The sequence below is a fragment of the Schistocerca serialis genome, chromosome 5, assembly GCF_023864345.2.
Source record: "Schistocerca serialis cubense isolate TAMUIC-IGC-003099 chromosome 5, iqSchSeri2.2, whole genome shotgun sequence".
Lineage (NCBI taxonomy): Eukaryota > Metazoa > Arthropoda > Insecta > Orthoptera > Acrididae > Schistocerca > Schistocerca serialis.
Genome location: NC_064642.1, coordinates 429687045 through 429704389, shown reverse-complemented (window position 1 = coordinate 429704389; position 17345 = coordinate 429687045). Strand labels below are relative to the sequence as shown.

The 17345-nt window shown below is 37.9% G+C and overlaps 1 protein-coding gene across 1 annotated transcript in view; it reads right to left on the bottom strand.

Moving 5' to 3' along the window:
* Positions 1-2266: 2266 nt before the first annotated feature.
* LOC126482313 (NTF2-related export protein) overlaps positions 2267-17345 on the bottom strand; it is a 52064-nt gene continuing 36985 nt past the window's right edge. Inside the window, exon 4 of the mRNA XM_050106353.1 lies at positions 2267-2578. Coding sequence (XP_049962310.1) covers positions 2412-2578 — 167 coding nt within the window. The 3' untranslated portion in view covers positions 2267-2411. The remainder of the gene's footprint in view (positions 2579-17345) is intronic.

Below are 17345 nucleotides of genomic sequence, written 5' to 3'. Positions count from 1 at the left end.
TTTTCCGTGTTACTTCCAGAATAGAACTTATGCGGCTGCTAGTCAGAGACTGTACTACTGGTCCTTACTAGTGTAGTGATCTGGCCAAAAATTTTCTGTCAAAATTTCATTTTTTTGGATACACCCAGACGATAATTATTCCTGTCAGTCGTTTATTTCCATTCTGGTAGTCTCAATCTATGGATTTCGTCAGTAATTATAACAATGCTGATCATTTGTAAACCCAATCAACCACATAATCAGACATAGATTGGCATTCATGCGTTCGGCTTTACTACCTCAACTCATATAGCTCCGTCCCCTTTTGTCTGCGGTAAGTTTATTTCTAGATGCGACGAGGATTCTCCTGATAGAGACATCACGTACACTTTGCATGCATTCAAGAGTCAACTATGATTCATTCAGAAATCAACTTAAAATGTGTTCAAAAACCAACAGGTAAGCGTTTCAAAATCATATGAATAATCAATAGACAAACGTGCGCTGGGTGCTTTGAGAAGCAAGTTTTTTTCCTCAAGAATATGAATTTGGCACCCCCTTTTCCCGGTAGCATCTAGCTGCATGTTGCGACTGCTTGCACAGCCAACAGCCACATTCCTATTGCCAGAAGCGGGAGAATCTACTGCTCAAACGTGACTACTCAACTGCGCATGCGCATGAGCCCGCGCGTAACTGCAAAATCAAATCGAATGTAAACAGTTGCGACTTCACGTTCATTGGAGGCATTTTGTTGTTATGAAGCACTGCATAGTCTTCCTAAAGCCTTTGACACATTTTCAATTGGCAGACGCTTGCATGAGCACTGTGTGTCGTCGTTGTACATGGCGCGTTTCCTTTGCAATTGATGTTATTTTCGTTTTTTCTCTCATTTATGTTTTTTTTTGTGAAGTATTATTCTGCAGTAGTGGGATACAGTAATGTCCTTTGTTAGAGTATTGGTTCTTACGAGACAAAATTACAAAAATTTAACTGAAAACTAAAACAATGAAAAATTCCCAGAATTCTAAAAATATCTCGGGTTTTTCCCAGATGAAAAAATTCCCGGGTTTTTCCCGGATCGTATACACCCTGATTATCGCAAAATAGGGGAGAGAGTGTGACCGACATGATAAAGGATTTGGGATGTTGTTGTTGTGGTCTTCAGTCCTGAGACTGGTTTGATGCAGCTCTCCATGCTACTCTCTCCATGCTACTCTATCCATGGGACGGACATAACTAAAATAAAGACTTTTTCGTTGCGGCGGAATCTTCCCACAAAATTTCAATCACCAAATATCTCCTGCAAATGTGAAAATATTTTGTTGACGCTGACCTACATAGGGAGAAATGTTCATCATCATAAAATAAGGGAAGTCAGGGCTCACACAGAAAGATGTAGATGTTCATTTTTTCACGCTGTTCGAGATTGGCATAATAGAGAATTATTATGAAATAATAATGTCCAGAAAGTTCTGGTTGAGAATTACGAATTATTTAGGAATACAGGAGATGACTCACCAAAAGACAGGCGCTGCACTGTCGATAGGTACAGGAACAAAAGGTACAGAGCTTTGCTAGCTTTTGGAATGAATTTCCTTTTCCAAGCTTGCAGGAGAAACATGCACAAAACCACATGCTTGTCACCCTATACTGCGCTCAGTTCGACTGCCCAGAATTATTGTGAAGCAGGTTCTACAGGTACTTATAAGTGTGATTTGCAGATTATCCATGTAGATGTTGATGTAGCTACAGCTGACTTTAACATGTGAACTATCAGGCATAAGGGAGCGTGTACCTCTGTCTGTGCTGTCTGTTTTAAAATACTGGACAGCCACAACGAAATTTTATGAAGTGTAGTCGGCAACACAAACTCAACACCCTAATGGCTATTGCGTATAATACTGATTTCTAAAAATATAGTGGAAATTTCAGTCCTTCGACGAATGGCATATGTTGTCATTTGAAACTTGATATAAATATGCTGTTAGAGTGAAGTACTCCTGCATTATAACTATCAGCGAGAGTACTTATTTTTCTCCATAGGCCAATGAGAAAATTCCTGCAATATTAGGAGTGGTTGCTTCAAACCATAAAGCACTCATTTCAGCGTGCGAGCAGGCGAGCGCACGCGCGCACGCACACACACTTGGAATATAGGGCAGTGCTGATCCTCTGTTAAAAAAAAAAGGGGGGGCGGGGGGAGGAAGGGAGGGAGGGAGGGACGGATGGAGGGAAGTACTCAGTAACACAAATAGCAAAGCAATATTTTAGTATTTCGATACGAATATACTTTCCACTTCTGCGATATTCTGCAGAGATAATTTTTAATCAAAGTGTGTAAAAATAACAATAACAACTTCTTTAAATTTATATTTTTTGCTTAGATAAAACACAAACTTAATTATTACAGTAAGTTAGTCTTTTCCTTTTTTTTAAGCAACAGGTTCTTGCAGCCTAAAACAATCACTGACGATTTTCCATTTGTCTCCTTCTGCTGTTATAACAAAATTCTGCTGGAATGGTCTTTGTGCCTTATCTTGAAATTTCACAAATCCACTAACTTGTACCACAAACGTAAGCTGACTAGAGACAGCAACATCTGTAATTCAAAGAATATTTTAGAAAAGTATAGTTGTTAAAGATAAACTATCTTACATAATACTGAGAAGCCAATACATGTTGGTGGTGCATATCTATTCACTTGCACTTCCCATATAAGTACTGTTAAAGAAATACTGACATATGGAGACATTCTTCTCATTACTACAATTTACAATTTTTTTTTTTTTCTTGGTGTTGTGGTGATCTTCAGTCAGGAGACCATTATAACAAAGTACGGCATTTGACTGTTTTCTGGAAATTGTGTTAAGCTATTAATTATTTTATTATACTCTCCTAACAGGCTTTTCCCCCTCTAGAATTTCAATATTCTTTTATAAAAATAGAAATGAAAATCAAATAATTTGGACGTTCGCTAAAATGCTCCATTCGATTCATGTGATGCCTGTGACGTCACTGGCTAGTTCGCTGCTGCTACTGTCATAATGTTAGTTCACAGTGATGTATTGTTTTGGATTTTACATTTCAGGAAAGTGTTACAAATGGTGTGTAGTACCCAGGGTGTATACGCGGACAAGGAAAAAAAAATTCCAGGATTTTTCCCGGATATCCAGGTTAAAAAATATACTGCTTCCCAAGTGAAAATACAGTTTTTCTGTGCTAAGTGGCAGTAGGTTTTCCGTAGATTTTCCATCAGAACTGTAAAACTTATCAATCCTTGGAATGGGTAACATTTTATACACTGGCATAGAACTTCCCGGCACATTAAGGGGGGGGGGGGGGAGGAGGGGGAGGGGGGAATCGAGATTGCGAGGCCCTTTTGTAAGCCAATCATATCTCATGCCACGCGATCTCACCTGCCGATGACAGCAGATATTCAGAGCATAGCACATGTGTTGTAATCACCCAATCACTGTTAAGTAGCACGAACACACAAAGAAAAAATGTTAATGGTTTACATTAATATACATCGTATAGCTACAAGAGAAGCTAAGCTTTCACATGTAATACTGATCCTTTTTTTTTTTTTTTTTTTTTTTTTTGCTTGTGTTATACTTTAAGATACACCACACAAATGTGCCAGTAAATTTAAAATATTCTGGGCTTGAAATTCTTCTAAGTGGCTGGTGGCTGGTCCTCAAAGTGTTAAGTTTTAAACGAGAGTCAAATGCTCTGTGATTCACAAAATTCATCCCACATTCTCACACGTAACATAATTCATCTCGTGTGAAAGGAAATTTACTTTGAAAGTAGCACGTTTCAAACCAGCATTCGCAGTACTTTCCCAAGACTGTTAGAAATCAGTTCCTTTTAGCAGCTGCCATAGAGCACCAGAAAACAGACATTATTGCATGTGCGCAGCTGCAGCTACTATTTAGGAAGCCCGCATGTTCATACGTATAATGCCACACGTAGCAGAAGATGAAAACATGCACTTGAAATTTAGTGAACAATTGGAACTAGCCAATACTGTGGAATGAAACACTTTGTTTCAAATAAACTGACTGCCTCAGCGGAAAAGATTAATAAAGCCAAAGTTCTTTAGCAAACTAAGAAAAATAACTTCTTTGTTCAGCAAGGCGATTAATGCTTGACTGCCAGAAACGTGGAAATAAAATAAAAATCAGAAAACTGAAGCTAATAATATATTTTTACCTCCTGTAATTATGTGAGTGTATTTTAATTCACTTGATAACTCCTGGCCACAGAAATCTGTTTTGTTTTCATTTGATGTGGGAGCTGTAAATGAAGAGGAAAAAGCGAAATCACTTAACATAAACACGGATCATGTGAAGACCCCCCCCACACAACGCTGCGCATGCACGAATCTGGCAGCTAGGGTGCACCAGAAATATTTTTTTCATTAAAATCTGACTGCTTGCGGCTGCTGCTAGTACAGCTAACAACCACACTTCAAGCATCTGGAAACGGGAGAAGGTACTGCTCATACGCGAGTCAACTGTGCATGCACATGAGCCCGCTGGCAACTGCTGAAACAAATCTAAAGTAAACAGTTGTGATGTCACACTCATAGAAAGCAGTTTATTGTTACGAAGTATTGCATAGTCTTCACCCTAAGGCTGTTGACATACTTTAGCTGTTTGCAGATGCTCGTGCGCGCACGGCGTTTAGTTGTAAATGGCGCATTTCCTTTGCAAATAAAGAAAGTTTTATTGTGTTTTTTCTCTCGTTTATATATTATTGTTGCAGTATTATTCTCCAGTAGCAGGATACAGTAACATTCTTTGCTAGAATATCAGTTCTTACCAGTCAAAATTACCTGAAACTAACTGAAAACTGAAACAATGAAAAATTCCTGGAATTCCGAAAAATTCCCGGGTTTTTCCAAGCTGGTATACATCTTGAGTACCATACTGTACTAATCCATCTACAGAAACTTCTGAAAAGCTGTTTTTGAGTGTTCTGGAAAACGAGAAGATGTGCAAAATGTGGTTGCACTGTACCAGCAAATTGTCACCACATCAACACACAAGTTCATGAACTTAATTAAAAATATGTTGCAGAGTGAAGTTAACATTAACATATCTCCAAGATACGCTCTTCCATTGTCACAACAGAGGACAGCAACTCCTCGTGAAAATTGTCGTTTTACGTAACTACGCGGTGAACCACCAAATTCTATAAGATGATGTCCATAGATAACTGATTTGAATCCAACCTGACAGAAAATTTTAACTTATTTGTAAAATGACTCGACAGTCTTCTCAAATGAAAACCAAATCAAAAGTACAAAACTTCACCACACCGACCAGAAACAGAATATTATTGTGTTTTCCTTGCTGTTTGCATGCGCTTACTTTTGCAATCACTGTTCACACATGTCACCTTCAAAAAGATATTTTCTAGTTAATGTGACTTTTTATTTTATTAAAAAATATGTTTTTATCTTCTTACTGTGTAACTAGGATCCTTATTGTTTAAACTTTTGCAGTTTCATTATCTTACATAAATATGAAGTGTGCTTCTGACACTAATGTTAGTTTACACTCACAAACCTCACAGCCCTTACATTTGTGTCACATCCGTTTTGTACATTTTTTATATATCTCCATATTTTCTCATCATCCTACACCTCGTTGTACTGTGCACATATGGTTATATCTTCACTACTACTAATGCTTTCCGAAAAAGTGAATTTTTTGTTCTCAAAGTAAATGCATTTATCCTCTGTTGTCCATTTCTCAGACTACAACTAATACGAAGCTGTATACAGGGTGTTTATAAATGAATATTGGGGTTTTAATGCTTTATAATATTTATTATATTAAATTTAGTTATAAATGATACATAAAATGAAAGAGCAACTCAAACAATTTTACCAAGAACCTTATAAATGTTCAATGTGAGCCACACATCAAGGCTATAGCCGAGTTCTTCCCAAATGTTGGTAAGTGTGTCTTCCGTGACTGTAGCAACAGCTGCTTCAATCCGGTTTCTTAATTGAGGGAGGTCTGCTGGTAGCGGAGGCACATACACAAAATCTTTGTGAAGCCCCAAAGGAAAAAATAGCATGGCGTTAGGTCGGATGAACGTGGAGGCCACGCGAAGCAAGCCCTGTCATTGGGCCCCTTGCAGCCTATCCAGTGCTTGGGTACAGAGAAGTTCAACCAATTGTGTACTTCACTGTGCCAGTGAGGTGGCACACCATCTTACTGGAAAATTAAGTTCTCTGGCTCATCTTCTTCCAACTGAGGGAAGAGCCACTAATCTAGTGTATCAAGGTAAGAACTGCCAGTTACAGTAGGTTCACCAAAAAAGAAAGGTCCATAAACTTTTCGTGGGATACGACACAAGGCACAGTCACTTTAGGGGAATCTCGTTGCATTTGTACCACCTCTTGAGGATTTTCTGAGCCCCAGATGCGCACATTGTGAGTGTTAACATGGCCAGTAAGGTGAAAGGTCGATTCATCACTGAAGACAACATGATCCAGAAAATCTTTATCATCATGAAACAACATTTTGTTTGCGAAGTTGGCACATAATACATAGTCTGCCGGCTTTAGAGCCTGTAATAGCTATAAACGGTAAGGACGTAATTGTACGTGTTTTCTTAAAACTTTCCAAACAGTCAACATGAGAACTTGTTATTCACGACTAGCCTTCCGGACTGATTTCTTTGGGCTACGAATGAACGACTCTCTCATTCGTTCAACAGTCTCTAAACTAACTCTTGGTTGTCCTGTGCTCTTTCCTTTACAAAGGCAGCCATCATCTTCAAATTGATGATACCATCTACGAATGTTATCATCACTTGGAGGATCAAAACCGAACTTCAGTCGGAATGCACATTGCACAGTAACTGCAGATTCAGTCTTTGCAAACTGCAAAGCACAAAACGCTTTCTGTTCACTAGTCGCCATCTTCGCTACTACTGCTGTCTAGCAGATTGCGGCGGAAACATTAGGCACTGCGCATGCACACTGATGCCAAACACGACTGTTTGAGTTGCTCTTTCATTTGACATATCATTTATTACTGTAAGTTTAATGTAATAAATATTATAAAGCATTAAAACCCTGATATTCATTTATAAACACCCTGTATAATACAGCCGACAATCAAAACAACTGCTACCATCAGTGCTTGCTAATGCTATTTTCGTATTTCATATAAAACTTTAAAAATGTATGATCCTTCCACGTTTCGAACATGTGACCTCTTTCACTACAGCTGAATGCACTACCTGTTGTGCCACAGGACACCTAAAGTATGCTGCATCTCTGCTGAGTGCCTTCTAACAGGAAATCAGCACTAAGTTTTACCAAGACTAATTTTGTTGTGTTTTGGGTTGTAGCTCTTGACTGACAGTCAACAATTTAGTTATAATATACAGACACATTTGAAAAAGTTCTAAAAATCCTTTGTTTTGAGCAAGTTTAATGATGTTACAAGGAGTGAGGAAAAGAATGTCCATCGTTGCAAATATCACTGCTCTAAATGGGTGAGGCATAAATGCATCAACTTTCGCAAGGCTTCCACTATCAGCATTCACATAATTCCTTTTTATTGTTAAGTAAAAGTTGTAACTGCGTTTTCCATCACTAAACAGCTAAACTGTTCACAGTAAAAGTAAGTAAAAACCCTGTAACTTCAGCTAATGCTCCTATAATGTGAGTATAGCTTCATCTTACTCCTAGCCTGTGACGTCATCAGAGCATCAGCCAGTAACACAGTGTTTTCAATCACATGACCAGGTCTTGATATTTAATGATTTTTAAGCTTTAATAGCATAAAAATAATATACTGTGAGAATACTGACTTGTAAATGCTATTTCAATGTTATAACTGATCAGAATAACAACAATCTGAACCACATTTTTAATACAGGAAAATAGCCTATTCTCCATGCTACTCTATTCAATCACACACAATTTAAGGAGCCATTGTACAGGCAGTGCTGGCCTATTGAAAAGCTTTGTATTCTTGAATTGTGGGAGTAGAGTACAATTTAAAACTGGTCTGTAGCATAGCCTTAAGTCCAGGGGCAGTTATGCTAAGGTTGGAAGGTAAGAAACTGATCTGTAGTGCGGCTCGAAGTCTAGGTTAATAATTGCCAAAATTCACTCCATAATTATTAGGTTTTTCTTTATAAAAACTGAAAGCTGCCTTATATAACGGAGGAATCCCAGAAGTGTCCTTGTCCAAAGGCTGTACATCAACAATGAAAAATATTAGAAGGATTGCATAACAAACTATTACAGAAAAAAATAGGAACACGAAAAACAATCTGGAAAAGATGTGAAAAGAACAGGCATTGTAACGATTCCATGAATAAATGCGATCTATTTCATCACTGGGCAATGGAGAGCCCACGAAACACTCTTCACGACACTGGCACACAGCATATGAAATAGGAATAGAAACACTTTTTTTTTTTTTAATTCATATGTCACAGGTAGAGGTCTGCGGATGCGGATATCCGCGGTGTTTGTTACTTGGCGGATAAAATTGCGACCGGCGCGGATATCCGCGGGTCATCTGCGGATAATGAGCAAGGCATCTGCCCAGTACGTATGTTGCAATGTTAGTTGAAAACTTCAAGTCTGTTGACATTCTTGGAATCTTGCAGGGCCCAGGTAGAGCGGATGTCTGTTGTCGTCAGCCCCTGGCTACGACCGACGTAGCTGTACCCAAGAGACCTGCGCCTAATCCGTTTCCGAGACTGTGTCTTTCGTGTGGCATGTGAAGTGCTCCCTGGGTGGCAAACCTGCCCACTGTCTACCAGATAGGTGCCCGTTGCAATTTTGCGCTGCTTTCAGTTAGCGCTTTGTATTGACCGTGTGACAACGTGCATCGTAGCAAATATCAGTGAGAGTTCTTTCTTCAAATGAACACCATATCGATGGATACAATTTCGTGTAAGGTGAAAAAAGGTTATTTTACATTAGTGAAGAAAAACAAATTGAAATCGCCAATTTGGAAAAATTTCGGATATGTATTTGATGGCAACGAAAAGATAAAAGATATAGTGGCTTGTTTTGCATGTAAAAAGGTATATTCCTACACTGGACACAAAAGTGGAACTTCAAATTTGCTAAAACATTTGTTTGAGGCTGGACAAAGTAGCATAATTACTTATTTAAATACCAAGAGGGACCTGAAAGATCCTGAAGTTCCGCTAAATTTGAAGACAGCCGCGACAGAAAAACTTACCAATTTTGTCAGCAAAGACATCTTATCATTCGAAGTTGCGTGTGGATCTGGGTTTCTCGAGACGGCACAGTTTCTTATTGATGTGGGGGCCAAGTACGGTGCAGTGAGTGCTAAGGAACTGCTACCTCATCCAACCACCATATCCAGAAATTTGAAGGAAACGGCCGATCGTCTGCGTAAAACTGTCCCCGCAGAAGTGAAGAATATATTCAGAGATATAGATGGAGCACTAGCTGTTGATTTATGGACTGATTCGTACCGTAAAATAAACTATATGGGAGTGACTGCACATTATGTTAATTATGAAGAAGTGAAACTTGAGGATCGAGTGTTGTGCACCAGAAATTTTGAGACTGTGATAAAAAAAACCACGAGAAAACATTGAACTTGAATTAATTAAGATACTACGGTCGTTCGATTTATTGAGTGCTGTGAATAACACCGTGTTCGTTACGGATAGAGGTCCAAATATAGTGGTAGCACTTCGCCAATACAAGAGGCTATCGTGCTCAGCACATATTCTTAATACTGTGCAGGAGCACACGACTCGAGGAGACGCGAATGATGAGGAGAGGGACGTGCAGCGACTAATAAATTCCTGTCAAGCTATCACAACTTTCTTTAAAAGATTTGGTCTTCAGAAGTCATTGAAAGGAGATATAGACACACAATGGAACAGTAAATTGGATATGTTTGAGTCTATTAATTCACAATGGTTTGAAGTTCTGTCAATTTTGTCAGAGAAAAATCAAGATAATTTGACTGATTCTATAGACAAGAGGATGTTGGAAGATATAATAACCTTTCTGACACCATTTAAAATAGCTTCTTGTGAGCTCGAAGCCTCCAAAACCCCTACATTTTATTTCTGTGTGTTGTGGAAGTTAAAACTTCTCTCCTTCCTTGAAAAAAATAATGGCAACTCCCCATTTCTGATAGATTTAAAGAGTACAGCCAAATCTATTTTAATCAGCAAATGGGACATAACAGTAACCCATAAACTTGCAACGTTTTTGAATCCAAAATATAAAAACCTAAAATTTCTTAGCAGTGTCGAAAAAGATGAAGTTGTAAAGGAAACAAAATTGTGTTGCGAGAAATTGTACACAGTTAAAAGATAAGGAGGAAACAACGTCTGGAATTCCTGGAGCGGGGGCGAGGGGGACAGAAGTCTGACGTACTTTTTAATGAATTTGAAGATTCCTCAGAAGATGAATCGTTGAGAGATCTTGACCTCGCGTCAGATGAAATTCCCAGATATACTAATGATAAAGTCCAATTTTCGGAAGGCATTGACCTGATAGCTTGGTGGCATGGACGTAAAAACGTCTATCCGCGTCTTCCCAAACTCGCATACTTCGTGCACTGCATTCCAGCGTCCAGCGCGCCATCTGAGAGAAGCTTCTCTACTGCGGGACAAATAATGCAGGACCAACGCACGTCCTTGAAGCCACACACGATTGATGACATCATGTTCCTGCATAGTAATCTTCCAAAGTAAAAAGGTACTTGTACAGCTTCTCTTACTTCACTATATTTTTTGGGCTTATCTGAATTAGTTACAATTTTTTTTCATCTGATTCTTTCTTTTACTGAATTTGAATCAGAAGCAAGCAGAAGATGAAAATATTTAATCTGAAACCTGTGAGTTTTTATTGTAATATTTATAGTAAAGAATTTCCTCGACATATTGTTAGTATTTTTGCTATTCCCATCAAGAACATTTAAGTAGCATTAGGTAAAAGAAGGAAATATTTAACAAGCAATTTGTTTTGTTGTAATTTTCATATTAAAGAGCTCAATTTTAAGTTTTTACTCTTCGCAACAAGAACATTCAACAGCTAACACATCAATATTATTAAACTAGGTAATGATGATCTCGTAAGTGCCTACCTAAATTTTAGTGTGCATTACAGTAACGTTTGCAGTCGCTCTTTGTGAACAGTGAAACAGCCCGGCCGGAGCGGTGGCATGGCGGGCCTTGTAATTAATTACAAGTAGGACTTCAAACTACAGCTCACGACCACCAACAAGCTGTGACTGCGATAGCCCGTGAAAGATTATTCTGATCACATTGAAAACTTACAAAATATTCAAATCATCCAAAATAATAATGTGTATTTTAATTTACCAGCCAATTAGTAAAGATAAGGGCTGAAATTCGTAACAAAATTGAACCTTTTAACTGTAATTCGGTATTGCTTAACAGGGAACAGTGCCTAACATTTGTAGTTATGGGACAGTGGTTTTTATATAGACATCTTGAAATCGTTTGCAGTTCCATTAAACTCTGAAAAAAATTATTTATATTTTAAAGTATTAACTGCGAAATCTACTGCAAATTTTGTCTTAGTAATTTAGACCAATGTTGAGGATGTTTTAAAGTGCGAAAAACTTTGTTTAGTTAGGAATGAAACAGACATTTCATTTATCACTAGGTCTTTATTCGATAAATCAGCCAAAAGGTGAGGTTCGAGATTTCAATCATATTTTTAGCTAAAGCTAAATGGACTCCTAATTTCTATAACCACTGATTTTGTTGTCACTCTTCGGAAGACGAGTTATTTCTTCCAAACAACGTCAATTATTGCTGGCAGTTTAACTTTTTCACAGGTGCGCCAGCATTTAGCAGTGTAGGCCTAATACTGTAAATATTTTCATCTGGAAATGACGAGGACTGAACGCGTAAGCTATAATATAATCATCAGCTGACATGAATGGCTTCAAAATTTGACACATCCAAGCAGTGAGTACAAAAAAACTGTCGGTAAATGATGCAATGTGCTAGTAACAGTTTAAAACCATCGTCATTTTCAGCTGCCTTGGCACAAGAGCAGTGAAATATAATTGTTTCTATACACGTATTTTGATCATTTAATACTATTACACTGAATTTTATTTTTTTAAATAGTGTTTCCAATCGCACGAGATCCGAGCCGCTACTGTGTGTGCTCCGGAGCGCCAATGCTTTCCTATTTGGAAATGGTCTGCTTTAGAGCATTTCCTGTGATTTAAGAAGTCAAAAGTAGTTAAGTTGTCACAGAAATGGCAACCTAACAATAACTACGTTATTACATACCATAATTCTAAGTACTTCTGTCTATTACTATTGGTTACTCATTCAAAATTTAAATATATGTGGAGGCGGATAAGGAACTTGCGGATGCGGATTAATTGCTGCGGATGCGGATTGCACTTTTCTTATCCGCGCAGACCTCTAGTCACAGGTGTATCTACTGTAAATTATAATGATCCAAATAAACAGCATCCTAACATTGGTGCTATGTAGCATCTCACTCAGAATGGACAGTATTTTGTTTCCTACTGTGAATGTGCTGTTCCTGAAGTAGTTCCTCTGCAAAACAGATGGCAATAAGGTGCATATAGTCTAGTTTGTTCTCAGTCAAAGCAGCTGCCAGTAGCAGCCGAAACACGAACTTTGACTAAAGAAGTGTTAAAATTAAGAAATGGGCCAGCGAAGATATTGTAATGTAAAATATGTACATTGTCTAACCAGAAAAAGAATAATTAAGTGAATGTAGTGACTCCATTTGGTCATTAAAATACACAATATTTTTAGGGGAATGAATATCAACAAAGAAGTTTGCAAAGATGAAATCTCTGATGGATTTGGGTTGCGAAAGACGCATAGGTACAATTTAAACAAATGAGCAACTGCTCTACAGTTACTGTTGAATTAATCCATTCAGTTCCCATTGGACCAAAGAGTACAGCACACATTTGGGGCTGAAGGTACGAAAAGGACATAGCCAAAGGGAGGGTCCTGGGGTCTGGACACCCCTATCACCTAACTGAAATTACGTTTATTATATTTGCCATGTAGCAAATCTGGAAGATATTTTGATTTTCAGTCATACGATGAAAAAGTGGTATGCAGTATTGATAGTCAAGGCCATCGATAAATTAACTATCCATATCACTACTTGCTGTTACCATCCCTCCTTTAGCTAAGACAACTACTGGCATTGTTGCCTTTACTTGAGATCAGTAGTTGTTTTGTTAATCAGGTAAGTTCTTACTTGCAGCTGAATTTAATGTAAGTGCTACCGTTTATTGATTTTGTGCGGTTATGGTACCTTCTAATTATGGATAAGTTTGTAGCAAGAAAGAAGAAGAAAACGGATTTTATTCGTCCATTTGCACTAAGGTAAGTTCAAAATACATATGCACCTCTGTAACAGCCTAATTACCTACATATAGCAGTTTAATGTTAGTACTGAAGTCTTTATTTGGAGACTGGCAGAACTTTGGAGTTTCAGTATTTCACAAGGTAGTGTAGTGGTAAACATCCTTACAAATAACATTAAATACAAATCAATGCACAAAAATATGCTTCGATTTGCCAGTGTAGCCCAAACCTCACGCTGGTTAACAAAAACATTGTGCAAATGGTGATCATTGCATTTCTTTAAAAAAAGTTGCACAAAATTCTATCATTGGTAGCCCACCTGGGAAAATATCATCCAATATGGTTGCCCAGATGGTACTCAATTATGAAAACCAGTTCCGATATGGAACAATGAGGAGTAGCTTGTGGAGAGCAGAAGGGGTATGTGATAGCTCAGTCTATAGTTCATTCATTTCTAAAACAAAATAAATGTGATAAATGACAACTTACGTTGTAGAGGAATTTATTAGCATCACAGACTGTATAACCATATTATCATGAATAAATACCAACTCATTTATGAGGTTGCAAACATTAGAGGTCTAGCTGAAATCAATGGTAAGATCCCAAAACTGTAGTTGATAACATTTCTGTAGTTTGTTTTGTTTTATAAATAAATTTGATTGCTACAGCTTCAAGTTGACTGTTCAAATAATAATTTTTAAAGAAGTTCATCACTTGAGAAACTTGAAGAAATTCAATGAAATGAAAGATACTTCAATAAAATTTGAGACTGAACTGAGGAACTTGGTACACTTTATATATTGAAGGAATTCTCACACTTCGTTTCAGTTAAGTTGTAAATTTAAATACAAGATAGTAGAAGGAGAAAAATAGCTATTGTCAAGAGAGGTTTGAACTCGTTTAACTTTATAAGTTTCAACCCAATGTTTTAGATTCTTCTGTTTTACGAGAGTGAACCTTATATTACATGACTGAGCCGTGTTTTGTTAGCAAGGAGAAATACTTTATATTAGAATTTTAATTCATTTTGCACTAGAAAGAAGTTATCATATTGCCACATAATGAAATACTTAACTGTGCATTTGGGTACTATATTGCAGAAAATATATGTTATACCTTTCTTAAGAAAAGCTTTTCTTTCTTAATTTTATAGACCAAATACTATTTGTATGAAAGCCTCCCGAAACTGAGAGCCTCCTGAAAGCAAATTATTTACACAAAATTAAAAAATTAAAAATGTGTTTTCAGAATAAATGAGAAACATGGGACTTTTGAAGATGCTCTTTAACAAACTGGACTAATCCCCCACCTTTCTGGCAAAATCCTAGCTACAGCCCTGCATGTACATACACTATGTGATCAGAAGTATCGGGACACCAGCAAAAACAAACGTTTTTCATATTAGGTGCATTGAGCTGCCACCTACTGCCAGGTACTCCATATCAGTGACCTCAGTAGTCATTAGATATCGTGAGAAAGGTCCGCGGCACTCATGGACCCAGATAGAACTGGAAGGAGGATCAGCATTGACCGTATTTTTTGTTTTATTATCCGCAAAATTGATTTTCGGTCACTTAGTGATCATTTTCAGTGCTGTAATATACATTTAAAATTGGTAGGCACTGGTATCAACAAGCTTAGAGTGATCACATAAACTGTTGATACCAGTGCCTACCAATTTTAAATGTATATTACAGCACTGAAAATGATCACTAAGTGACCGAAAATCGATTTTGTGAATAATAAAACAAAAAATACGGCCAATGCTGATTCTCCTTCCAATTCTATCCACTATTTGGTCGTGGTGTACAGAACACTCCATGGAGTCGCCAATCAACTCATGGACTCACTTCACGTGGTCAGGTGATTGGGTGTCAATTACATCATATGTCTGTATGCAAGATTTCCACAGTCCTAAACATCCCTAGGTCCACTGTTTCTGATGTGATAGTGAAGTGGAAATCTGAAGGGACATGTACAGCACAAAAGTGTACAGGCCGACCTCGTCTGTTGCCGGACAGAGACCACAGACAGTTGAAGAAGGTCGTAATGCGTAATAGGCAGACATTTATCCAGACCATCACACAGGAATTCCAAACTGCATCAGAATCCACTGCAAGTACTACGACAGTTAGGCGGGAGGTGAGAAAACTTCGATTTCATGGTCGAGCGGCTGCTTACAAGCCACACATCACACTGGTAAATGCCAAAGGACGCCTCACTTGGTGTAAGGACCGTAAACATTGGATGATTGATCAGTGGAAAAACGCTGTGTGGAGTGATGAATCACAGTACATAATGTGGCAATCCGATGGCAGGGTGTGGGTGTGGGTGTGCCGAATGCCCGGTGAACGTCATCTGCCAGTGTGAGTAGTGTCAACAGTAAAATTCAGAGGTGGTGATGTTATAGTGTGGTCTTGTTTTTCATGGAGGGGGCTTGCACCCCTTGTTGTTTTGCATGGCACTATCACAGCACAGGTCTACATTGCTGTTTTAAGCATCTTCTTGCTTCGCACTGTTGAAGAGCAATTTGGGGACGGCGACTGAGCAACACGATCGAGCACCTGTTCATAATGCTTGGCCTGTGGCGGAGTGGTTGCATGACAAAAACATCCCTGTAATGGACTGGCCTGCACAGAGTCCTGACCTGAACCCTAGAGAACACCTTTGGGATGTTTTGGAACGCTGCCTTCGTGCCATGCCTCACCGACCGACATCAATACCTCTCCTCAGTGCAGCATTCCACAAAGAATGGGTTGCCATTCCCCAAGAAAACTTCCAGTACCTGATTGAACATATGCCTGCAAGAGAGGAAGCTGTCATCAAGGCTAAGTGTGGGCCAACACCATACTGAATTCCAGCGTTACTGATGGAGGGCGCCACGAACTTGTAAGTATTTTTCAGCCAGGTGTCCGGATACTTTTGATCACATAGCGTATGTTATGTGCATCTCACTAATCTGAGAGACAACACAAAATTATTGCACAAAAAATAAATTATGAGAAAACCATTGTTTGGCAGGTCTTTTAAACTGTAATGATAATTTTTACACAAATGTCAGTCCCACCTCAACTAACAAAGTGATCGCATGGCAATCAGATTTTTGTAATTTTTTGTATTTGTAGTACATGAAGTTCAGAACTCAAACATACCTCTCTCAAAGCAGTTTGATGTAACACTGAAATATTCTTGAGAAAATCGACTTTGAAATTTTCCAATTGTGTTTAATATACTAAAATATATTTTTTGACAAGCAGCATGGCTCTGTGGTAGAGTGCTCGCTCCTTGTTCAATTCCATATGGAGTCAAATTTTTAAACAAACGTGCATGTTCTAGGAGCATTTCCATGACCCGTAAAATACATAATGCATATGAGACTGGTAATTACTAGATCTGTAAAGTTTGAATACCTATATCACTTAAATATAGAATTCATAAAATATATGCAAATTAACACAGCTAATTGTCATTTTTAAGAAAAATGTGTGTCCTCTTATTTCTAATTATATACTGCACATAAAAATCTCCTTCTCATTGCAAACAAAAATTCTTAATTACACATCTGTTATAAAAGACTGAAGAGTTAAAAAAGTTATAAATTGATTTTTTTATTGTTTTGTATTTTACACTTCACACACATGCTCATAAAACATGCACCTTTGTTAAAAAATTTGATTCTGCCAGGATTCAAATATGTTGTCTCTCCCATGCGTCAGGCGAGCACTCTACCACTTAGCCACAATGCTTATCAAAAGAATGCCACCTCAGTTTAGCGTATAAAAAGGCTCGGAAAACTCTGAAGACAATTTTATGAAGTGTTTTTGAGAGTTGCTTCAAACTGCTTTGGAAATGGTATATTTCAGTTCTGGACTTCAGGTACCATAAGTATAAAAAACTACTCTAGTGGGAATCAAATACAAGCAATTTTTCAATTTATCAAGCAGTTTCAGTCTTCTACATGAACAAATCCTGACAAG